At 39.6% G+C, this 25,738-nt stretch overlaps 1 protein-coding gene across 1 annotated transcript in view; it reads right to left on the bottom strand.

Annotated features, from left to right (window-relative positions):
* The window catches only part of arhgap32a (Rho GTPase activating protein 32a), a 33,878-nt gene extending 14,870 nt beyond the window's left edge, over positions 1–19,008 (bottom strand). Inside the window, 8 exon segments of the mRNA XM_042487002.1 lie at positions 226–318; positions 930–1,067; positions 1,172–1,258; positions 6,598–6,682; positions 6,951–7,042; positions 8,239–8,344; positions 9,181–9,294; positions 18,789–19,008. Coding sequence (XP_042342936.1) covers positions 226–318; positions 930–1,067; positions 1,172–1,258; positions 6,598–6,682; positions 6,951–7,042; positions 8,239–8,344; positions 9,181–9,269 — 690 coding nt within the window. The 5' untranslated portion in view covers positions 9,270–9,294; positions 18,789–19,008.
* Between the last annotated feature and the right edge of the window lie 6,730 nt (positions 19,009–25,738).

Genomic DNA, 25,738 nt, shown 5'->3' with positions numbered 1-25,738 from the left:
TAAACATTACACAACAATACACCACAAAGTAATACACTTTTTTTTTAAATCATTTTTTTCTGAACAATCAACTGTTATTTCCAATAAATGCCTGACTGTTCCTTTAACTTAACTACTTAAACATTAATAGTGAATATTAAATATTGAATTCACTTAATGGGGTCATTTCCACAGAGTGAATAACTGATAGGAGAAATGAGCAAACAGCTGATAAGAAGATATTACCTCCATCCATGTTAGCACTGGACCACAGTTTATCTTGTTGTCAGCGATGGCAGAGAAGCGTGACAGGTAGGTCGCCAGCATCTTGGTCACAGACTGAGAGGAGACAAAAGATTTTCAATATTTAGTAAAGTCTGACAACATGCAACAGAACAGACTATTTCATTACCAGATGAATCCTAAATATTATTGAAACTTCTTTACTCATCTATAGCCCCCTTCACACTGCCTGTTCAATGCAGCAGTTTTATGCCGCTATTCTGACCCGCTGTTCTCCTTAAAAGGATTGCCGAATAGGGAAACAGAGTTTTCTCGCCTTTAAGCTGGCAGCGGAGGTAGTAACAGCATGGACATCTGTCTCAAAGGGACAATCGGCAGGACAAGACCATGAATGAAATGGATATGTTTTGACGACATGTTATGTGTGCAAACAACTGCCAAGAGTGGAGTGATGCCGCTGCATATGTCATGTGTCACACAACAGGCCTGAGCTGATGTCACACCTGTTATGTGCCTTTCTTGAACACCAGCGTGCTATCTGAAAATCACACACTGGAACAGCATGATGCCTGCATTGTTCAGTTGTGTATAAAAAAGCAAGGGCTGCGTAATGCTGGTACTTCGTAGCCGTCCTCTCACACGATCTCCGTGTAAAAAGGGCATACGAGTCCTAACTGTCACAGATCAAAGTCGTAGCTCTGTGGTACCTCAACAGTGTCCTTTAATGTGTCGTATCGTGGCAGCTCGGTGAGCTGAGAGTAACGGCGGTCATAGATACACAAGTGCAGGTGTTTGTCGAGCACCCGGAAGTCTTCGTAGGATCTCTTTACCAGCCAGTTTCGACCCTGAGGAAGAGAAAAAAGCTTTCATAAAACTGTGGAAAATAATCGCAATAATGTAATGTGAGATATTATGAAGTTTGTTTTCTGAATGTACCAAATAATTTTACCTGGCAAGTGATCTGGACCAGAAAGACCAGCTCTTTGGAGTCCAGACCAGGCTTCGGTCCTTCACTCTGCCCCTCTGCGAAGGCCAACTATAAGGGAAAAAAAAGAGTCAGAAGAGCTAATATTGAAACATTCTAAATAATGGATGCGTGTAATACAACAACCTCTCTGTATGTGACCTGGTATACAAGAAGAACACCACGTCCAAACCCCATTTTTCCATTAAATAGTAAAACCACTTTTATATTGAGCGGTGAGTTGTAGTGAAAAAACCTTCAAAAAACATCAGTAACAAAGAACTACAGGAAGTAATACATGGAAAAAAGCATGCATGTTAACATTTTTAGAAGGATTTTTATTGAAATATTAACTTTAGAAATTCAGAGTCTATGTATTTGACAGCTCACTTAATAAATTGGGAAATATGTGCAGCATTTCTCTGCTTTCCTCCGCCACCAACACAGCGCTGATTCATATTCTCACTTCACCATAAATCCTGCAGTGCAACATATATAATACATAAACTGCTCAGACATGAGTGCTCGTAGGTGGTGTGGATTTAGCACATGCTTATTCTTCATCTTCCTCCTCGCAAATATTCTATATGCCCCAAAAATGAGGAGATCAAAGGCTTGCAGGATTTTGGGAATACATTGATCGACATTACTGTAGAAGAGACTTCAAAGGCCTCGAAGCCGAGGGAAGTTCTGGTTATTTATAACTGTTAGCAACTCATCCAGATGCACTGTTACACAACACACAGCGACCTAGTTACTGCTCAACAGTAATACAGCAAACCAGACTGACAAAGGACACAGAATGAGAGATATGTTCTTGAATAAGTCATGATGGAAGGGCGAGGGTTTGTTTGAAATAAAAGCCTAAAGTACGCATCTGAATTACACTGATGGAGGTCAGGAGGCCAAATGCATAAGGGAAGCAAATGCATACAAAGAATTGCATACAATCAAAGATCTATTTTTGATGCAACAACAAACAAGCTTGATAAAAATTCAAAAATAGGTAATAAAACAAGAATTGTTTACACTGGAGGCATACCTGAGCATCACTTCCTCTATGATGCTCACACCTACACTCCCCCTCTCCACTTCAAAACAAAACGTGCCAACACAGCTCAGACTTCCACCATTTGTGCAGAGACATATCTGCATTATGACATTTATTTGCAAAATCTGGCAGCAAAAGCTCAAATTTATACAAAACATGCACACACTCAGGTTACCTGCCACTAATGCATCTCAGATATCCATCCGCAGCTGGAGGAAGTGGCTCCCTTTGTGTGCAGCCGCAGTCAAAGCTCCTCCAACAACCCAAATCCTGGCTGAGGGGCAGAGTTTAAACGCCGCTCCTTACTCCCCTGCCGCCTCACGTAAAAATGCTCATTCACAGGGCTTTGGATCACCATGCGCTCACTGCTCCATTCAAAGTAGAAAATATGAAAAGAGGATGCTTCCCACTGTGTGTCTTACCCCCCCTCCCTCTTTCCATCTCTTCCCCCTCCTCCCTCTCCTGCCTCCGTCGCCCTCCCCCCCTCTCTCAAGCGCTCTCCTTTCTCCAGTGACAAAGGGGAGGTTTGCCAGTAAACGGGCTCACATAAATGCACACACTCATTCATCATACAGAGGCAAAGCTGCACACGACAGATAGACGACCCTTCTTCATTTCAAAACAATTCTCATTCATTGCACTCTCAAGGCAAGACTGGAGCTAATCTGGGGAGGAATCAGTACGCAAGGCTGCAGACAGAGGCAGTCTGCTGTCCTTGTGCTATTCTGTGATTAGGATACATGAGACCTGATCAGCACCCTCCCTCCCTGCCACTACAGTCTGTGACTACAGAGGCACACAAATGCATCATGGGAGATACAGCAAGAACAAAGACTCATCTGTCAGATTAAGTAAGAAAAATGATCAAAAATCACACAAAGAAGTAGAAATAAATCAGTTTGCACAGTGGCATGCGTCCACCTGTATGTTTGTCAGAGTGCACAGTGTCTTCCAGGACTGATATTTATCTTCCAGCTCAGTTCGGCTTTCCTTGTCCCTGTGGAGCTTTTTCAAGGTCACTGAAACTGTTGTGCTGCTTCACTTGCCTCCACTCTGCTGATGGAGCCCGCACAGTCATGGTAACCAAAGCAGGACGTTTACCCAACAGAGGGAGAGCGTCCTGGGATTTAAGTCCCATCCAGCCCAGCCGCTCTGTAGTCCATTAACGCTACATGTAGAGATTCAGCCCCCACAGCATGCATGCACTGCTCATGCACTCTTTTTGCATTGAGCTCCACTAGCAGCTTGTATTTGTGGAGAGACGACTGCTGCACTCTGCTGGCAAGCAAACTGAACTGCACCGAGGTTAACCAGGCGGTTCACAGCCGCTTCCAAACTAGTCTGAGCAGTAGTGCTTCACTGCCTCCCATCACTGCTCCAGACACACTTCTTTGACTAAAAATTCAAATCTGTTGGCTGTTAGGAGTCATCATATGCATATTAATAACTTCAGTCCATGACAAAGGATACTCAAATCAAGACTTTGCAGCTGATAGCGCAACTTGCAGGTATTTATGAAAAATAGGTTCAAGACTCTACACCATGCTAGTGGCACTGTGAGCTATGCTTTGGCACATGTGGAAGCTTGGAGCTAAATGCTAATGCCAGCATGCTAAAATACTCACATTGACAATGCTAACATGCTGATGTCCAGCAGATGTACTGTGAGCTCCAAGACCAATAATACCGCACTATTTACTATGCCAGAAAAAAAGGTTTAGTATGTCCCAATATGTCAAATGCAGTATGCCTAAAATACCAGGATGTTCTACTGCATCCGGTCACATTTTGCAGTATGCAAGTCAGCATGCTTTTCTGGCTATTCTGACCCACAATCCTCTGTGCAGCGGAAGACATGTCACAGAGCTACTAAACCAAACAGCTGACGGCTTGACAGCTCAGTAACAGCTGTCAGAAGCCGCAATGACAGATGGCAGTGTATTCAAGTGACTGATGTAGATAGAAAAGTAAACAAAGTAGTAAACAAAACAATCATAAAGATAACCATTAACAAAAAAAAATTAATATAACAATGACAAAGAAATTATGCAGATATGGTTTTACTGTCTTGAGTATAACATGTTAGAATCTCTAGGGTTACCTCCGTCTCTTAAGACTTCTGCTAATTGCACTTCATTTTATATCCAAGGGAACGGATAGCCAATATGAGCATGAGGGTCAAAGTTCAGGGCGCTGTGTTATGATGAAGTAGTACAGTATGTCTGGAATGTGTGCATACTGCATGCAACAGCAAATACTTTATATGAGCAGCTGCAGGAATCAAAGTAAAAAAGTTTGCCTCCTCAGTTGCTCTTCCTAAAGTTTCTACAATTTTTCCCCCTTAAAAGGGTTTTTTTGGGGGGATTTTTTGCTTATCCACAGTGAGGGTCCATGGACAGAAGGATGTGGTGTGTTGTAAAGCCCTGTGAGGCTACTTGTGATTTTTGATATGGACTTCATAGATCAAACTGAAATTGAAACTGAATTGAAATGACTATCGTTCAGTTCTTTGGGGCATGCTTTGTGATTGACCTATAATGAACTCTGACTTGACTAAATTGTAAAGCACTTTGGGTTGCCTTCGTATGAAATGTGTTATAAATTAATTTTCTTGTTAGTTTAGCATGTTAGCAGCTAACAGTCGCTTATAAGCAATAAACATATACTTAAAAATAATTCCTAGATTGTATGGCCAACTCATTTGTCGGCTGGTGAGAGTCATTATATCCATAACAATTAGGTCCATAAGACAGAATTCTCAAATCAAGTCTGAGCAGCTAATGGTCCAACTAACAGATTTAAAAAAAAAAAAAAACCAAGACCAAGAATCTACACCACCGAGTCTAAATCGCAAGTTTTTTGCAAGTTGCTAATTAGGAGTAATCAGATACTTAAATATACATCTTAGGCTATAAGGCCAAATCAATTGCACAGCTGAGTGTGATGGGAATGCCATTCGTTTTGCAAGTATTTTGAAATATCAAAACTTCATGCAATTCATCCTTAGCTGGACATGAATATCTGTAACCAAACTTCATGGCAATCCATCAAAATTAAAGACATTACACTCTATACCAAAGATGTCAGCCTCATGACGGTGCTACGGGAAAAAGTCAGGGGATCATTACAGTGACAAAAATTCATCTTTTGGAGCCTAGGTCTGAACAAATTTTAATGGGAACCTATCCAATAGTTGCTGAGATATTTCAGTCTATGGAGGACTAACTGACACACAGACAAAACGACACTGCCATCCTTGGAGCTGTGCTGCCTGCATGGCTAAAAAAAAATCCCCCAAAAGTTTTGACATAATGTCATGAAAACAGTGTAAAATATAACAGTTAACTCCAACTACATTCAACTGTAACCATTATGTTTCCACACCCCCAATTATTTTGTCTCATGAGTCATTATCTACTATTCCTGGATAGACTGAGCTGTCTGTCCAGGAAACTGCTGCATCTCATTTACTCACTGGTTGACATCATGTGCTTAAGTTAAACTAATAAGGATCACAGGTTTACAGGTCAGATGAGTCTGACACTAATATACTGTAATGCAGAGGATTAGCACGCTGCTGGAGTCGGCTCATGTCTTTAATAGGAATGGGACTAATAAAATCTGTAACAGTGAAAACATAATGATTTGTGCATGTCGGGGTATTATTCTGGACAAATTCAAATGTTATCAGGGTTCCCACACATTTTCACCAAGAAATTTTCATAACTTTTCCAAAAAAAAAAACATGCTCCTCCCAGGCATTTGCAAATGAACAAACTGCTAGTGCTCGCTGTTTTTACTCACAAAGCAGACATTTCTGCCACCAACCAGCCTCAAATGCCAAAAGATCAGACCGGCAAAAACCGCTACTTTTCAAAACATCAAGGCCACGCCCCCTTTTTGGGGGACAGATAACTGAAAATCCAATCAACAGTCACATGGTGCAGTAACATATTTTGCATAATCTTAGACATGTTTTGGGACTTTTATGAACATATTTTAAAAATAACCAAAAACAGTTTCAAAACTTTCCCAAAAAGTTCTGGCCTGGAAACCAGTTTTCATAATTTGTAACTTTTTCAGGAACTTCATGGCCATAGGAACCTTGTATTATAGGTCTCCTGATAAAATTGACACACTGACCACTCTGATAGGACATTTAAGGAAAAAGAAGGAAAATACAATGAAGACTAGAAGAAACAAATGAGGACATTGACTCAGCTGCCACATTGCATTTCAGAATCGATGCATTTCTGTAGCAATTCACCCAAAATGGCCATTGAACTTCAGCCAAAGACAGAATTACTTAACGTAGTAACTCTGCTGCAGAAGTCACTGTGTGATTATTTTTAGGGCTCACCTGAACATTGCCAAAGTCAACAGTCTCATAGTGGAAATGGGCGCACTCTGCCAACCTGGGGAAGTGACCTCTGGGGAACGTCAGCCTTTGAAAAAAACAAAAAAAAACACACAGCACAATAGCCGCTCATCAGTATTCACCACACTGACACCGTGATGGAGAGAAAAGCAAAGCCAAAGAGGGAGAAGAAAGAGAGATTAGGTCGATCGGTGAGGGAACAGGGTTGGAGATGCAGCAGGCTGACTTGTCTGTCTGCGCCGCCGTCATTTTATAGGTCCTCATTTCACTGGCCTGGATAAGAGCCCTGTTTTACAGCCCATAATAGCAGCAATGCTGTCTCGGGGAGCACCTACTTCTTCATGTTCTTGACCTTCATGCTAGCTGTGCTGACGCAGGAGCGCAGGAGGGGCTCGGCTGGGTGTTCTGTGATCTCATCAGTCTTCACCTGTCAAACAGAGAAAGTAGACATCAATAAGCGTCAGTCAGTCACAGGACGACTGATGGAGAGGTGATTGCAGTCAGGAATGGTTACGCTGGTCGCTAAGAAGCAGTAGTTGTAAGACGAGAGACACAAATTTGAACATCTGATATTAAAATAAAAAAGGGGAGCCCGGGATATGTTTGTAACACTTTTAGCTGACAAAGCATGCTCCAAAACGAGAGTGAATCTGAGATTGGCTTTCACTTTTACTTTTACTCATGTTACTGTTTACAAACAAATATATGTATGGTATAGTACACCTTTAACCTATATTATGTTATTGAATGCTCATATCATGTCTTCTTATGTTATGCAATGCTATGTTATTTTTTGCTTATATAAGATTAGCGAAGCTATTTCTATTTCATGTTCATGATATGCTATGCCACTACTATGTTATTTCATGCTAAGATTATGTTTTTAACTGTTTCATTATATAGTGTTATGTTTTGCTTATATATGCCATGCTAAGTTACTTCATGTAAATCATACGTTATGCTACTGTTATGCTTTTGCCAGTTAAGGTATGTTATGTTATTTAATGCCAATATTATATTGTGCTACTGTAAAGTTATGTTACGTTTTTATGCTGAGATATGCTCTATCATGCTATGTTACATTATGTTACATTACATCAGGCCATGTCATTATTTACACAAAATGAATCTGCAAACATTAAGGTTGCTCTTAAGACATTTCTGTCTATGATTTATAGTTATAAATATCATAAATAATAAAAGCTGCAGGAGTTTTGTTACTCATCCAAGAGACGTTAACCTCAAACACAGGAGGAGGATGCAAAGAAAGAGCCACTGTGGAGGATATTTGCATAAAACTGGAGTAACCAGTAGAAAACTCAACAGGAGAGGTGACAACATCACTTGTCCGTGACAATATTGTTATAAGCACTTTTATTTAAACGCACCCTCACATACAGCTGTTCACCTGTTCACACCTTCATCACTCAGACTGCTGACTCCCACATGAGTGCCATATGACCTCGGTGACATCATGATGTGGTGACATCATGGTGTGAATCACCTACACAATCAATGCCGCCTCAGGGAAGAAGTGAACTACGTGTCCATTGGTGTGTATTTGTGTGTTTGTGATGAGTCAGAGTTGTGTGTGTGTGTGTGTGTGTGTGTGTGGGTGTGTACCATGGCAGTGGATGTCTCCTGTGGCTGTTTGTCTTCTGGAGGATTACTGTTGGTTGCATGAGGTAAGGCATCGTCTTTGTCCAGGTCAGTAGATGGTAGCGCATCTCTGCAGACACAGACAGGCAATGCAAGAATTAAAACACAACAAAAGTGGCATTTTTAAGGCTAAAATCCATGCAGTCTGAGGTTTACAATAAGACGTGCAGTTATCAGAAAATACACCAGAGGGAGCAAGTGTGGGAGATGAATTCACAATATGTGGTTTGGGCTCAAATCATGACATTGCACCAGAATGGCCCAAAAAAAACATGTATTAGGTCTGTGGTGTTTAAATGTCTAATATCCAAGAGGAAACGCATTAACAAAACATGAAAAACAACCATTTTTTCCCCATCAGAAGTAGAACAAGTCCTTGGTACAGATGAAAAAAAGGAGCATCTCTTTCTACGGCAGTGACAACAAAAACCATGGCGTCTTTTATGCACGCTCAGGAAAGCAAAGCTTGACTATTCAGAGAGCCATAAAGGCAATCCACCCACAAGGGAGTGCTTCACAAAACCTTCACTTGAAATGTGACTCAATGTGCTTGGGAGTGAAGGGTGAGGTTCATTCAGCACAACTTTTATGAGCAACAAAGACAGGGAAAGACAGAGACAGGCCTTGGATTTGTCACAGTGATTCAGCGTGATGAGATCAGGACGTGAGGCAGAGAACACGGACACACAGTGTAATTTAATGTGATCCACAGTGACACACCTAATGACATAGATGAAATGTGAAATCATATGAAATACAGTGAGCTTTGGAACTAATGGAGCTTTAAACAGGGACAGTTTTCCTCTGTCTGAAAAAAATGAGATTGGCTTTCAAATGCAAATACACAAGCTTCTTCATCATTCTTTTCAGCTTTTATGAAACTGCAGGAAAAAGAGTGTAACTCACCCCTCAAGGACGTCACTACTTCCTGGTTCACCCTGGGGTCCTGAGGCAGCATTCTCAATCACCGCGGCAACCACACATCCAGCCTCCATGATGCTGCCTGACTGCAACAGCCTGCTGTACAGAGTGGGAGGGAGAAGGAGAGAGCAAGAGAGCGTGGTGTGGTTAGAAGAATATGGGAGGAAGAGTCCGATGCAATGAAGCCGCCAGACGGCAAACCCACTTGAGGCTGCAGAGAGCGCGACTCTAAAGGCTACGATCCACAGAGCCCAGACTGTAATCTGCGATGACATCATGCTACAGTGCCGGGAGCTGGCTCGCTGATAATGCATGTCAGGCTGCAAATTGAAAGGATGCTTTCACGAGAACATCAGCTTCTTTTTAGCAGAGCACTGACAGGTTTTAGCTGGGAACAAAAACATACTCATATCTTTGTCAAGGAAATGTCATGATTGTCAGAGCGCCTTCAGTCCATGTCCCTGGATAACATCTGCAGTTGAGGGTTGTTAGTTTTGAATGTTTCTATTTTGCTCACTTCAAATATGTAAGCAATTGAAACTTGGACAATGGGTTTTTGCCTTACATAATAGGAGCTGGTTTTCATTTCATTTCATAAAAACCAATGAGATTCATATAGAGCAAGGCAATATGGAGAAAATCAAATATCACAATATTTTTGACCAAATACCTTAATATCAACATTGTGTTGATATTGTAGGGTTATCTTTTGGTGCTTTCACAAAATATTCACCCCCATTATCAATAGTGAGTAAAGGAAAATAATAGAACAGCTAAAAGAGTCTGGTAAGTTCTGATAAATTGCATCACATAACTGTAATGCAGCATTTAAACCAGGAAAAGACAACACAGATGACATTAAGATACCCAAAATCTAAGATCACATTAGTCCCATATCATGCCATTGATATAATATTGATATATTGCCCAGCCCTAGGTTTATATTTGGTAACCAAATACAATAATTTAGCACCCTGCCATGAAACACAGCTTTCTCCCAAATTATTCAAGATGGTGGTGATGTCAGAAGCTTTCTGAACTATACATGTATATCTAAAAAAAAAACCACTTCCACTGTGTCAGCTAGCACCACCACCACTGGAATATTTCACTGCCAGAAAAAGTGAAGTAAAAACCAACCCCAGATCCACTCTTGTTTGGCATTGTGCCTCACCATATTTGTGCTTTGTTTTTTTGTTTTTTTCAATGCTGTGTCTCTAGGATGCCAGTTCTTGCTGTCTGATCCCTGGTTGTTTTTTATAAAGCCCTGACCTCACCTGAGCGTTGTGGGGGTACACGGCTATAAAGGCCTCAAACACAAAAAAAATAAGAAAAGTACTGGCAGAGTATTTGCAGAAGAATACACCACCACACACTTCATGTGGGTCATAAGTGATGATTAAGAAGGATTACTTCTGTGTGTGTTTTTACATTGTTTTTAGGAAAATTTTGCATGGTATATCTTTGAATATAAAAAAAAAACTAAAATGCGTCTTGCATCATTAAAAAAATAAAATAATAATAAGATTTTGAGTTTTTATGGCTCTCAAATGATGCCCATCCATTATCTATTATCTATTCATTATCTATGGTGGTTATCTATGGTTCACATTTGGCAAGAGGTGGAGTGGCTTACACATAAAGACAGACAACATTCACAGGCAATTTAGAATCACCGGTTAGTCTAACTTGTATGTCTTTGGACTGTGGGAGCACCTGTAGAAACCCACAGAGAGAACATGCTAACTCAACGCAGATAAGCCCCAGCTCCCGTGCTGCACTGCTCACATGATACATGTTCCTGAATACTGTTGTTTTTAATCACACTGCTGCAAACTAACCGACACACACAAAATCAGGGGTCATGTAGCACACCATCACATACTACCTTTATGAACCTGTTCAGGGGCACTGTGGTGGGGGGGTCCTCAAAATTCCTGGAATTAGTACCATAACTAAATTAAAATTGGCCTGTTGGTTGAAAGACTTACTTCAAAAATAGTAGGAGCTCCCAGGCCCCACTCAACCCATAAAATGGTCTAGTCCGCCCCTGAGCTACGATTCATCTCGAAATGTAGCTAAAGCTGAGCGATTGACCACTTTTGCTGCTGGAGCACCAGCGTGCACTGTCATGCCTTTTACGAAGAAAGGGAAATTTGGTTTCCAAAATAGGAAAGAAAAAATTGTAGAGCAATTCCACGGTGAAAAAACAAACAAGAACTCTCTCCGATAGCATGTTTAGAAAGGGCAAAGCTTACCAAGTTACTGATTAAAAAAAAAAACAAGTACTATAAAATAAAATGGCCTAAAGCTGGAAAAAGTTAGAAAACGAGCAGGAGCGACTTCAACAGTCTGCATGCACGTCTGCGCATGTGCACTACCATACTACTGTACTGCTACTACTACTACTATTACTACTACAGCAAACTAACTAAAAAAAAAAATAAAGGTGCACAAGAGAGATGTGAATGACGAGCTGAGGGATGAGGGGACTTACAGACACTGCTTACGCATGGGGACCAAATTTGGTGCAACAGTGCTGGACCGGTTCATATGTTTTTGTGTACTTTTCTTCAATTTTTCGCTAAACTCCTAGTATTGGTTCAATTCCTTTTCTCCCTTGATATACTATTACAAAAAGTCCAATGTATTACACAGGAAAAATAATTTGCAATACTCTATGTGCAATACTTTCACTTTGATATAGTGTATTTGTAGATACTGTGTATGTATGCTTGAACCAGTGTGTGTGTATGGGTATGCATGTGAGATATAACCTAACTATTCTCTTTTACTGTCTATTGATTTATTTTATTATATTGAAGCCCCCGTTTTATTCTATTTGAGCCCCGTTCAGGCAGTGCAAATGAATTTCTGCATTTATCTGTACAATGCCAATAAAGATACTCTATTCTATTCGATTTTGATATTGACCAACTTTCTTTTTGTCATAAATATATTTCTTTATGTGTCCATATTCAGTCCATGAGAAGACTGACACTGTGACAGCCGCTATCACTGTCACTCTGTACCAGAGTCCATTATCACTGCTCTTGTCTTTATGTGCTGTAAACAAACAGAGGGAAAGTCCTGATGAAGCGAAACTAGACTCTTCCTAACGTTCCTCTGCAGTCTTCCCATAACCAGCCTCCTAACACATGTGGGTGCTTGGCGTTAAACAGTAACTTCGGGCATGAGTGCACAAAAACAGGTCTCACCTCAGAGGTCCTGCCACATCATTAAAAAAATCCCTCCGATTAACAAGAGGCACTTTTACCTCTTCCCTAAGCAGGTCTGCTAAGCAGTAACATGTACATTCATCCGGCCCGGCCGCTGCTGTAGTAGCAGTTTCCCACCAGCCCCTTTGGCTCGTAGCCTCACTGAGTTGACTGACTTCCACAAAACCTCCTGACTCAGCAGAATGTGAGCAGGCAGGAATACAGGCCAGATCAGACTCCCCTCTATCCTCATCTCATGCTGGATCTCCTCTCTAATAGACACCATAACCTTGCCAGAGGAGAGCCAGTGCATTACACACACACACACACACACACACACACACACACAGAGCAAACTAATTTAATGTGGAGTAGTGTAACATCATAAGTGCTGTTTTGTGAGGGTCACTTGGGGAAAAAGTGTTTGGAAAGTCAGAAGAATGCAGAACTGGAAGCATTAGGAATACTTGTAGTCTAATTAGTGGCTCTTAAATAAGTAGGAGAACAGAAAAACAAAGCACCGTCATCAAGATGTGGCCATTATCTTCACTGTGTTAACAATATTTTGACTATGTGGCGCTAATGTAGGGCAGAGATTCCTTGCGACTGCATTCCCCCCGATAAAAAAGAAATGTTGCATGGCACACAGTGCAACGCCTGACCTTGTTGATTGTACCACATCAGACATCAGCGAGTGTTGTCAAGTGTAGGGACATGTTGTACTTTACTTTGCAGAGGAGGCTCGCTGGCTGCGTGCTTTAAGAGCTTCCTGCCTGGCTTTTCGTTTTGATGTGATGACTTTGCGAGGAGACGAGTTGAGGACAACAGAGAGCTACACAGGAACAGTGTTCTACTGTAGCAAACACCACAAAAGAAGACTATTTTGGAAATGCCCCAAATAGACTGAGCTATAAAAAGATGAAGCCATCACTTTTTTTTTTTTTGTAAAAAAAAAAAGGTCATAATATTAGGAGGTGATCTTGCTCTGCATGGCAGAGAAAAATGGACGACACATGACACATTGTGCCATGTCACAGGAGAGAAAAACAGAGCAAAGTCAAACCAGGAGCCATTAAATCCCCAAATTTAATGTTAGAAGGCTTAAAATCAACTGCTGTAAATGAGGCAGAAAACATCTTTTCACCACTTCACATCAGGAAGTATTAAACAAAAATGATTCATCTACCTGTCACACTTAAAAGAGCAAGACTTTGCTCTGATGTCAGGAGACTGAGGCAGCACAGAAGGAAGTTGCCCTGGTATCTGATGGCCTACATGCCATTTCTTAAGAAAAATAGGGCAGCCTACACAATCTTGTGCACTGTTTATGAAGCCGGTATGAGCCGGTGCTCGGACATGAAGAATGGCTGCCTACATACTGTAGTTGTGGCTGCAAACACACAGCAGATGCGTCTGAGTGAGTCACAGCTTCTTCTTCACATATAAGAGGAGGGAGAAAATAAAGGAGAAACTGCCATTTACCCATTTTCTGTATCACAAATACAGCTTCTTTTATGAACATCTACACCTACGTTGTTTAAGATGGGCTATAAATGACACACATTAAGTCAGATTGTCACAATAGAAATGTAAGCTAGCTAATTAGAGCATGTATTGTGGCAAGTAATAATAAGGTGAGTAATAATATGGCTGCTTTGTCATTATCTCTGTTGGTTGTCCTCTCTTATAAGGCAGCTGCAAATGCCGTGCTGTGCTGGGAGAGATGAGGAGGGTGTAACATAAATTTCTGAACCTTGAAGTGTTTAGTTTTAAATCCCTGCAGGTTACTTGCAGACTTTTTTAAAATATATTTTCTTTTAATTAAATAAAAAAAAGGAAATCATCAGGTATAAAGCCACTTACACTGTATGCTATTTGAAAACTGACAAAACAAAACCCTACATTCAAATAAACAAACAATAAAAAAAAAACCCCACATAAACAAATGAACAAGGCCATGTAAAGAAAGTTAAGAAAAAAAAAAGGTCCATAGGGTCCAAGTGTAGTTGGTCAGCAGGGGTAGTTACAGTAGTGCTGGGTAATATATCAAACAGCATCAAAACACTTTTTAAGATTTTGGCAGGAACGCAGTGCATCACAGCACCTCTTTTAGTGACTGGTTTGGGCATTTTACAAAAGTCTAGCAGCTCATTGCATGTATCACCACCAACAGCACACACATTATGAAAGCATCCCAAAATCACCTGGTATATAACAAAGGCCTTGAATATTGTGTTGACTTGCAGTCTTAATGCAAAACAAATGACTTAATCCTGAAATAGCAGATTTTTTTTGTCCACTTGTGGAAAACACACTGTAAACACAGTTGCTTATTTACACATCCAGCAGATACGGAGCAACATTAGCATTCATTTGGAGATGTGTTTGAGTCCAAAAAGTGAATGTAAATCCAATATTTGTTCTCCTTTTAGCTTTGTTTTGCTCTCCATTAACTAGTGAGGAAAATATTTGACTCCTGAAGAAAATATTTGAGCAAGGCTAGTAAATGAAGGCAGGGACGTGGTTTCACATCATTGGGGTTTGTCAAATGCGCAGTAAAGTTTGGTCTAGTTGTACTATGATAAAAAAAAGAGGATGATTGATTCTTTCACTGAGGCGTCTGCAGTAAGCCTTGGGTTGGAATATATTTAATATGAAAAAAAATCTAGATGTTGTTGAGAATACAAAGTCTGCAATTTATTTAAAAGACCATTAATAATATACTATGAACAAATGCTTTCTATTTGAAAATGATCAGAGAGCACCTGAGTGCACACCATCCCTTTATTTCCCATCTGCTGTAATCCTTCGACATGCGTCAGACCCCATAGATCCCCATTGGGTCAAAGACCATGTCCCAGCCTCAATTTAATGGCATTTGTTCAAAGTAGAAGGCCTACAGTTGATTTACAGCTTTTTCACTGACAATGCAGATGAGAGCTGCAACAGTAAACCAAAGTTTACTAAAAAAACTAAAACAATTAGCTCAAAGACCATATAATGCTCTACAGAGCAGAGGAGAGCTCACGCGTTGGGTGATTATCAATTATCAAATGAAATACAAATGATATCAGCATCTTTAATTGCACCGTTAAAGCTATAGTTGGTAACTTAAATACATTTTTTAAAAAAAAAACAAACTTTTTGTCATATTTGCTGAAACTGTCGGCCATCAACTACAGCCACAAACATTCGAATTCTGTGGGAAACACTGACGAATATGACAAAAATGATTATTCTTTTATAAAATGTATGTACCGTAGCTTACACATGTCATGATTCTGAAACACAAACATCTTCCTCCCTCAGAGGATGTGACCGACCCGTGTAAAGTTGGTTTCATGCTCTCATTCTGAGCTCTGGAATGCAGTCAACACAGGCGAGGGAGACGCAGTGGAGAAAGGCCTGTGGTTGCCATGGTAACCTCTCTCCTGTCCACCGTGACTTGAAGCTCCTCCAGAGTGAGGATGAGTTAGCACGCGGAGGGAGAAAATGAAGCCTTAGAGGAACCTCTGACCACATCTTCTGACACATCGTCATCATCGCCATCAGACTGACAATCTGCCCGAAGCAATGACCTCGTCGCTGCTTAAATCTAGCAGGACTGAGACAGCAGCCGGTGTGCTGCGTGCGCTCTCAGCGAGCCACAACGCAGACAATGGTTCAAATCAAGCATATTTACTGGAGCTTTGTCACTCATTTTACTTTTTGAGGGAGGAGGAAGAGGAGGAGGAGGAGGAGGATGGGTCATGTGACCTTATAATCTTCTTGAAATCGACCAGAGTGAGATTAACTTTATTTCATCTCACACTGAGTCGCTGTCTGAGCTCAATCTTTGTCCTGCAACCATCAGGGTCACAGATGAAGGGTAGAAAGCAGGGTGAACAGCAGGGCGATTAAGTTGTAGACAACAAAGACCCAAATATTCATCAACAAGCCGATCTGTCACCTAAGCCTTACAGTGGAGTACAGGCCTTTCTGTTTTTAAGTACAAATTCACTTCCTCTAGAACAGACAAACGGCAACAAGAGAAAGAATAAGAGGAAAGTGGGACAAATATTTTAGGAATATGACCGTAATGCTGGAGGATGAAGCGTCACCGCTGCGCTGCTCGCTCACCAACGCGATGTTGGTTGTCACAGAAACTCCCGCAGAGCGATACTAGATCACCTGCTCAGTCTAACGCAATCCATTACAACTTCCCTGCAACAATTACCATCTTTGTAAAGCTCATGTTCTACACTGTTGTACTTTTTGAGGCTGTGATTGTGTTATTGTATTGCAATACATCATATAATATCAAACATGTGCCTATTATTTTGTCCCTACACACTCCTACACACATAAAAGTACTTCACAGTGTAGGTACAGGCTTTGCAATATAACAGAGGTATGAGTTTCTGTCTTTAAATGTATTATTTTCTGGATTTATTTTACCATTTAAATAGTGAGAAAAAATATGAAAAAAGTCCATCCTAAAACCCTGTATGTCATCAAGTAGCTTGTTTTGTTGGATTGACACGGAAAAAGGCAGAGATATTCAGTTAACTGAAACATATGGCAATGAAAAGCAGAAAATTCTCACATTTTATAAAGTGGACCCACTGGTTTTTTTGGAATTTATGGTTTAAAAATGACTGAAACTATGATTTGATTGCAGAAAGGTTTACTACTTTGAGGGCTTTTCTGTCAATCCTTTACGACTAATCATTTCAGCTCAATATGAAATGCCTAATGTGTACATATTCTATTATCCTCCCATTTTCTATTTAAGGCTTTACAGTATGTTGTGATGCAATAGTCATCAATATTGTTAATCAGTTTCTCTGAAGATTATTTTGAATGAATACCAAACTTACAAAAACACAAAATATCCTTATCAAGCACTGATATGTTTCATATTGAGAGAAATTATGCCATTTTAAATAATGCAAATGTATAGTTTGTTGGTTTTTAAGTAAAAAAGGATGTTTACTTTAAAAATAAAAGTGTCTTATTTCTGTAATGCATAAATAAGTAAATATTGTATCTTAACAAAGTGTAAAGTGAAGTTATTCTACTATGTTTTAATGCCATTTTATATATATAGTTCCTAAAGTGCTACATTGAGCGCTGGCAAGTCTCTGCACTGATCAAATATCACGCAATTTAGCCATAAACTATAACGTAGTCTCACACATGGTTAAAACAGAAGATTTCCTGGAAATCAATAGTTGCCCAACAAGTTGCGTTGTACAGCCACTGGCAACTACAGCTTTTTAGAACCTAGGATTTTAGGACATTTCTGCGACTTTAGAATGTTTCTAAGATTTTACAACATTTCTAGGATTTTAGGCCATTTCCAGGATTTAAGCATGTTTTCTAGGATTTTAGGACATTTCTACAACTTTTAGATGTTTCCATGATTTAAGGATGTTTCCGGGATTTTAGCACATTTCTAGAACATTAGGACATTTCTAGGATTTCAGAAGGACTCTATGAAGTTCCTAGGAGTTTGCGGCATTTCTAGAATTTTAGGACATTTCTAGGGTTTGGGGACTTTAGGGGCTTAGCTGACCTCAGTCTGGCATGAAATCCTGCACTGGTACTTTTTTTTTTTTTGATAAACAAGCTCTATTTTTGATACTTTTGTATGTATTCTGGCACCTTATGCATACTTAAAGCACAAAACAACAGATATGATGTTTCTCTGCATGAAACACTTGATTTTTATTGTGAATTAGAAAATGGTCAGGGGGGCCACCCTGCACCCTATTGGGGGCCAGCTTTGGCCTACGGGTGGTGCATCACTGGGCTACAGTAATACATTACATATGTCATACAGTAATGACATTCAGCAGAGCAACACAACAATGTGCAGCCTCAAAAATAATAATAGCTTCATCATAAAAAGGTACAAACATGTAAAATTATAAAATAAATATGTACAAAATCCCATACTGTTGGCAGCACTTTAAGCAGGGCTTGTTACTCCAATAGATTACACAGGCCTTTAAAATGTTGTGCCCACCCACTGCATTCGTAGAAAAGCAGCTCCAAAATCCCCTTGACAGATAAACTCAGATTTGTTTTCATAACCTGTGATGCAACCAAACACACACCACCAGCACACTAAACTAAACTGGGAACCAGTATGAAAAGTTTACCACCTGTGTACTCTGACCTGTTGGGCCTGACAGATCTCCGGTCAGCCATAAAAAAAAAACCACACATGCAAACACACGCGATGTTTTAAGCAACCCAATGTTTATTGGCTGATCGATGAAAAACGAGCCTAAATCGGGTGTTGAGATGACACCTTCAGCGCGACGGCAGAACCCTGTAAGATGTGACCAGTACGTGGTGTTCAGTGACAATCCCAGTTTAGCAGCCTACCTGTAAGTGTGCACGCTGCTCCACTCTGCCGCCTCCTCTATGCTGCACAGCGCTGAGCTTCTCGACGAGCAAACATGTTGTCAGCATCGCAGTGCAGAAACGCTTTTCTCGGACACACACGCGCGGACTCACAGCTGATCATCTGAGGTAGATGTTTTTTAGGATAAAAACTGTTCTCGGGTGCGACATCGCTGAGGCAGTGTGGGAGTCATCGCGGCTGGCCGGCTGTCTCTCTGTCTGTCTGACTGCTGTGAATCTGCACTCGGCGCCGGGAGCGCGCACAACTGGTGTCGTGCCCGCGCCTGGGATATTTTAGCCCCAGGGGTTCCCAGACCTTTTCAATGTCAAGGACCTGAATGTGAAGCAGGCGTGAGGGTATATGCATGAGCCCCCCCCCCCCCCCTCTGTCTGATGATATTCAGCAGCCTGAGGAGCCCCATCTGGCAAGTTGTGTGGTGTTAGGTAATGCTTGGTACAGAATTACATAACCATGTAGTGTAGGTGGGGTGGTAACAGTGAGAGGAGTGAAACCTGGTGTTCAAATCACTTCATCCAAATACATCATCTTATTGTGCCTGTCCACTAAAGTACACACTGAGAAATCCATATAGTGCTCTTTTTGCTGGGGGGCCACAGGGACGCTTTTGTGGTCCCTGTAAGAGCCCGTAATTACATTTTTTTGGGATCCAGAATCAAAAGATTAAACATTTATTAAATTAACAGAAGATTCATCTCTAAATATTTTGACAATCGTTCAATCGTTTGTGTTTTTAATCAAGTAAATCCCCCTTATCATTGGTTGCAGCTTCTTAAAGCAACAGTCCAACAATTTTTCAGTGATGCAAAAACTCAATACACACATACAGTACTAAAGTCTAGTGTATAGGATTTAAAGGGATATATTGGTATATTGGCAAAAATTTAATGTAATATAATAAGTATGTTTTCTTTAGTGTGTAATCACCTGAAAATAAGAATAGTCGTGCATAATTATCCTAGAATGAGCTGTTTACATGTATCTACATAGGGAGTCCACCATGTTTCACCACCATGTTACTACAGTAGCTCAGGACGGACAAACTAAACACTGGCTCTAAACAGCACCATTTGCGTTTTCGGGAAAACACTGGCTTGTTTCTTGAAACTGCTTTATTCAGTGTGTTTATCGGTTTTAATCCCCTAGTACGTTTGTTTTGGGGAGAAGGAGACCGCTTTAGATAATTTGGCTCCCGGTAAAAACTCCCTGAACAATGAACACTGAACATGAAGTTTCAGCTAGTTGCAGTCTGTAACTCTCCCCACTAGATGTCACCAAATCCCCCTAAATCCTAAATCCGACTTTGAGTGTTATTTTGAGGTATCCTACTTGTACCTGAGGAATTCCATTTTTTGTCACTTTATACTTCTACACCTCTGCATCTCAGGGGCAAATATTGTACCTTTTACTCTTCTACATTTAATAGATCAAATTAGTCACTTGTTACTTTACAGATTCAGATTATTAATACAAATCATCAAACCACACTGCACTTTATAAAGTAGCTCAATTAAAATTAGCTACACTTTTATCAATTGTACCAGCTATAGGACTTGGACATTTTGGGAACATATGCTTATATCTGTTTGTTAAAACATGAACCTAGAGGCATGAAAATAGCTAGTTTTGTTTGGCATAAAGTCTGCAAACAGGGGAAAAGCTAAACATGTATTAGCATCTCTGAAGCCAAGTTACTGCTCCCATCTAATAGTAATAATTATAATAATAAAACAAAATTGTGAGTTTCAGCCTGAGATAAAGAAGCTTGTAGGAATGAGTTTTTGTTTTTACCTTGAAACATGTAATATAATGGCTTGTGGAAAAATACAAACCAATTCAACTTGATTTTTAAAAAGAATCTGCGGATAATGCAGCCTTTATGAAACTCAGCCTTTAAAGGTTTGTGTGTTTGACCGGTGGATTAACCGCTCCTCATCAGGTGTATGCTGATGGCTGCTCATTTGTTTGTTTCCCAGCCTGCCAGGGGGAATTTGAACAAAAGCACAAAGGTCATTCTGACAGACCTCATCCTCTTTCAAGTTATTTGTATTCCTTGTTCTGGCTACACAATTCATTCCTGAACATTTGGGTGGAGACAGCAGAGCTGGGGTCAATATATATTAATCATTCAACAGCATTCACACATTTAAACACAGCTTTTGATCTGACATGAAGACATTTTGTTATAAATTATGTTGCACGTGTCAGATATGCGACTGAGGATAATTGAGGAAGAACTGAATTTGAAACCTCACACTTTTACTTATGGGCTGCTGCAAGTGTGTCCTAGTATTAAAAAACCAACAACAAAAAAACACTTGACCTGATTAGGCTGTTCCTATCCCCACTTATCTTCCCCACACTCTGCCCAACACCTACACCCTGTGTCCAGCATATGAACTACACCTTCTTTCTCACAGCTGCGAGAAAACAAAAACACAAGCAAAATAAAGCCTCTTTTGATTTTTTTATTATATCAAAATACAAAAATTTGAGAGGAAAATTTTGTATGGGACTAAGCATTTGAAATGATATGGTGACATGAGTACAACACTGCTTTCATATTCTCATAGACATGCCATATACAGAGCATAGATCATGTGCTAGGCCCATGTCTACGTCATGATGAGCCACCAGGAGTGAGCCTGTGCGTTTTTTCCCTTAAAGGCTTTTGATGGCGACTGTCACCATATATCCAGGGCCGGCTGGTAACAGGCCAGAGTGTTTTTATTTTTACATCATAGTTCATTCAGGTTTCCGTTTACTCGATAAAGAAACGAGATCCATGGCAGTTGAACATGAAGAGTGAGTAAGACATGATCTCAGACGATACAGAATTCACTGGACAGCAGTGGCAAATGAGAGAAAAGTAATACAAATATTATACATAAGGCTTTGGTACAGCACCATACAGTATGAGTTAATTGCTCACAAAAAAGTTAAGTGAAGCGTATACCTGATGTAGTGACAGAACAGAAAGACAAGTCTTAAAAAGAAAAAAAAAAGGGAAACATCAGGTTATCATTTTAAAAAGTAAAAAAAAAAAGATGTTTTTGCTTTGAAATATTTACATATGGACATTGTTGACTTAAAGAATGGAGACATATTATGTACAAAAAACCAAAACAATAATCAACATATAATACATGTAAACATGTGATGCACAGCACAGAGTTCAGTGGATGGAAATGAAATGAAATGTAGTAAATTTTCTTCCTTTTTAAGCACTACTTGGTTTGCTTGAGTATGAGCATTAGCTAAAACAGTCAACGATGTAGTGCTTATTGTAGCCTACGATAATAATACATTCTAGTTTCTCAGTGCTGGTACACATGAAAAAACAGAGAATATAGAAAATACTACATATTTCTATTTTCCGTCCAATAACAACCAGCTCGGATGTCCATGAATGATTGCTAAATAGGCGTTTTTTTGTCTTTTTTTGTATTGTCTCTACATGCAAGATTAATACAATAAAAAACCAAATCGGTTCTAAGTATCATCCTACCAGCACCTAATGATGCACTAAAAGCTGTAAGCAGAAATAAAAGAAATTTAAAAGAAAACAAAAAAAAACCAAAAACCAAAATGAGCTAACAGTACGTCCAAAGCAGCCCTCTTAAACGCTGTACATGTTTCTGTTGAATATGCAAAAAAGAGCCCGGAAGACGACATCCATTCGCTTTAATAAACCCACGGAGAGTTTGTATGAGCTTTCCTTTCTACCAGGAGATATAAATACAAATGTGGTGTCATGGCTATACTGTACAGTACTAGTTCTACCGTCAAATGAGATGACGTGAGACGGTTACGCCCCTGCAGTAGTGTGCTTGAAAAACAGTGCTGTTAACCAAAGATGGCAGACCTAACAGGAAGTGTGTAGAAAAGATCCCCTCGTGAACCTGACGATGCTCTTGGATTTCCCTCCCACATGTTCCTGCGGTTGTGTACTAATCTAAATCAGGTTATGTTTCTCCTTTTAGGCTGGGTTAATAGTCTCAATATCATCACAAATATACTTTAGAGAGGGTACCTTGGAAGCACAGACAGACATTGCAAACACACTATAGAAAACAGGTCATCTTGAGTTCATCTGTCACAAGTCTCTATTATTCGAGGTTATACTACTATTTTTCCAGTATTGTCTATCACTGTCATCACACCATGTTATGATAAGGACCTATAGTGTCTACCGGAGCTAGTTTAGTTGCTCAAACACACAGGGCCGAAAGAGTTGCTTGTGAAAACAGAAACAAAAATGAAAACAAAACAAAAAATCTTTAGATCTCTATTCTACAGCACCACAAAGTTAAACATAGCACCAAGTCGTAATGTTCAAAGCAACTATGCCCTAACACACTTTTTCTTTATAATGTAAACACAATTTCCTCCACAGCACGTATTGTACATGACTATAGCATGTCTGTGACTCTTAGAAAAAAGTTTCCTTCAGTTTATTTGCTTTGGACACCTGAAGGCGAAAAAGAGTGAATCTACATGTGAGCTCATGAACGGGCAAAGTACAGTATTACTTTGTTCCAGGGATATTATTATTATTATTGAGGGCAACACACTTCTGCTTCTAAAGCTTTTTCCAATGGGCATTCACGTACTATACATCAGAGAAAATACTACTTTAACTTGTGCAGCCAGCGGGCTATGGCAATAATACATCGTACGGTACTAACATTAAGGTTTCTTTTCTTCTCAGATAAAATAACATCTGCTAAAGTATGACAAATGAGGCACCTTAAAATGTTTTAGAAACATTATCCACTTAAAGCCGTACTGTAAGCAAATACTTTTATATATAATCTAATTTCTTTTCCTTTTACGTCTTTTCATACATCCTCGTACAAGAACGTCTTCCTGTAAAACATGGTTTGATTTATCTTTACAAATACAATACATACCATGTACAGTACATAACAAATATAGATTTTTTTTTTTAAATTGTATCTTACATTAAAACCAATTTGTTAAAGTAGAATATGCACTTTGACGCTCACTTTCAGGCAATCATCACTCTCTCACTTGTTAAAAGAGATTTCATTAAGCAGACATTGAGTCGATTCATTCGTGTGGATATTTGCCGGAAAACCTCTGATTTGTTTGCTGCAGATGGAAATATATCTTATATGAGTTTGGGAAAGTGCTGCAGGGATGACGTTGTTTTTGTGGGAAGTTAGCATCGCCGTGGTTCCCTCCACAAAAAGCCAATGGGATTTTTGTCATTGGATTTTGAATTATTGCAGAAAAAAAGCTCTGTTGCGGACAAAAGTTCATAATGCTTGCATGCTTTGTTTAGAAAGATAACCTTCACATTTTTTTGAAATGTAGATGCAATCAACGGAGAGCTAAAATTAGGCTTTTAATGAACTACACCACGATCGCATCACGTCAACATCGCCACCACAACAGGGCTGTAAAGTCTTTTTCAGCGTGATGATGCTCTGTAGTGTCATTAAGCCACCTGTAAGCAACTGTTTTTTTAAGAGGCTTAAAAGCTTTAAAATTCACAAAGGGGGCATTTACTGATGAATTTTACGTCAAATAACAAAGCATTAAGTTTTTTGTTTTGGTTTTTTAAACACGTGTTAACCACAGACCTCATTTCAGGCATCTAACCAAAAACCCAATCAAACAGTGGCAGACCTTCCTCCGTGTTTCCCACTCCTTCATGTATTTGTGCCAACCTGCCATGATCAAAACATCAGCTGCCAGGTATTGTTTTTATATTTTTAGAGCTGGACTGATTTATTAGGAGTGCTAGTAGAATATACTACGTTAAATTCACACCCCCAAAATGTCCCAATTAGAGAGGGGACACAGAATGATAAAAAAAAAAAGGCACAGCCACACACATAAGATAAAACCGAACAGGAAGTTTGTGCTCCAAATCCCCCACTAAACACCCCAAAAGTTTGACATTTGAAAAAATGTATTCTTTTATTGTTTGATATTTATTACAACTGATAATTTATTTGTGCTGATTTCTAATCAGCTGTATTTTGTTGTAATTAATCCAATAGAAAACAGATATCAATAAATGTAAAATAAAACAAGTTTGTGTGTGGGACTTTGCCTAACGTGCTGAATCTCCTCGGTCCAGCTCTGCATTCAAAAACCTGTTGACTTTGAGGTGAGGGAGCTGGGAGCGCTAAAATGTCGAGGTTTTAGGACTCATTCCTGCAGCACTCTATTGAACTAGCGTTAAAAGGACCTCAGTTGTTTTGGTAGCCGTCAGAAGAAAGGGAGCTTGGCTCAGAACCTGCGTGAGGCCCGTTGGTTAGTTATTACCTCATACAGGAATAACACACAGAGAAGTTAAAGAGTTTGGACTTCATGTGCCAGCTGGTCATCTCACCAATCGCAGCTGCACTATAAACAACGTAATGGGTCATTCAATGTACTGTGACATCGGGACATTCATTTCCTGTACAGCAAAACATACATTCATTATCGGTTAGTGTTGACAAAAAAAAACAAACAAAAAAGAAACATACAGAGTAGCTAGCAAGTAATATACAGTTGTTAAACAGTCAGGTTGGCCATTGTTTGAGTATTTCCCATTGCTTGTTAACGGCTTTATGAAGCGATCACATTCTCCTCTAACAGCTGCTGTTAAACATTAACATCCTATCTCAACTGGTTTCGTCTTTCTGCATGAAAACTCATGCACAGCTGTACTCTTCAACTGAAGTTATTGGATTTATTTGCCTTTTTTTTTTTTTTTTAAATCTAAGCATTTTTTTCTTTTTTTTTTATGTGTATGGGTATTCTGTCCTATTACTTGGATATACACAGTTGAAGCAGGTACCCATTTAAAATAGAAATGTAAAAAAAAAAAAAAAAAACAACAGCAAAACAAGAGTTATGCATTCTCTGTAGCATTTTCTCTCATGTGTCCTTG

The sequence above is a fragment of the Plectropomus leopardus genome, chromosome 5, assembly GCF_008729295.1.
Source record: "Plectropomus leopardus isolate mb chromosome 5, YSFRI_Pleo_2.0, whole genome shotgun sequence".
Taxonomy (NCBI): Eukaryota; Metazoa; Chordata; class Actinopteri; order Perciformes; family Serranidae; genus Plectropomus; species Plectropomus leopardus.
Note: the sequence above shows the minus strand (reverse complement) of the source record. Positions and strands in the feature narration are given on the sequence as shown.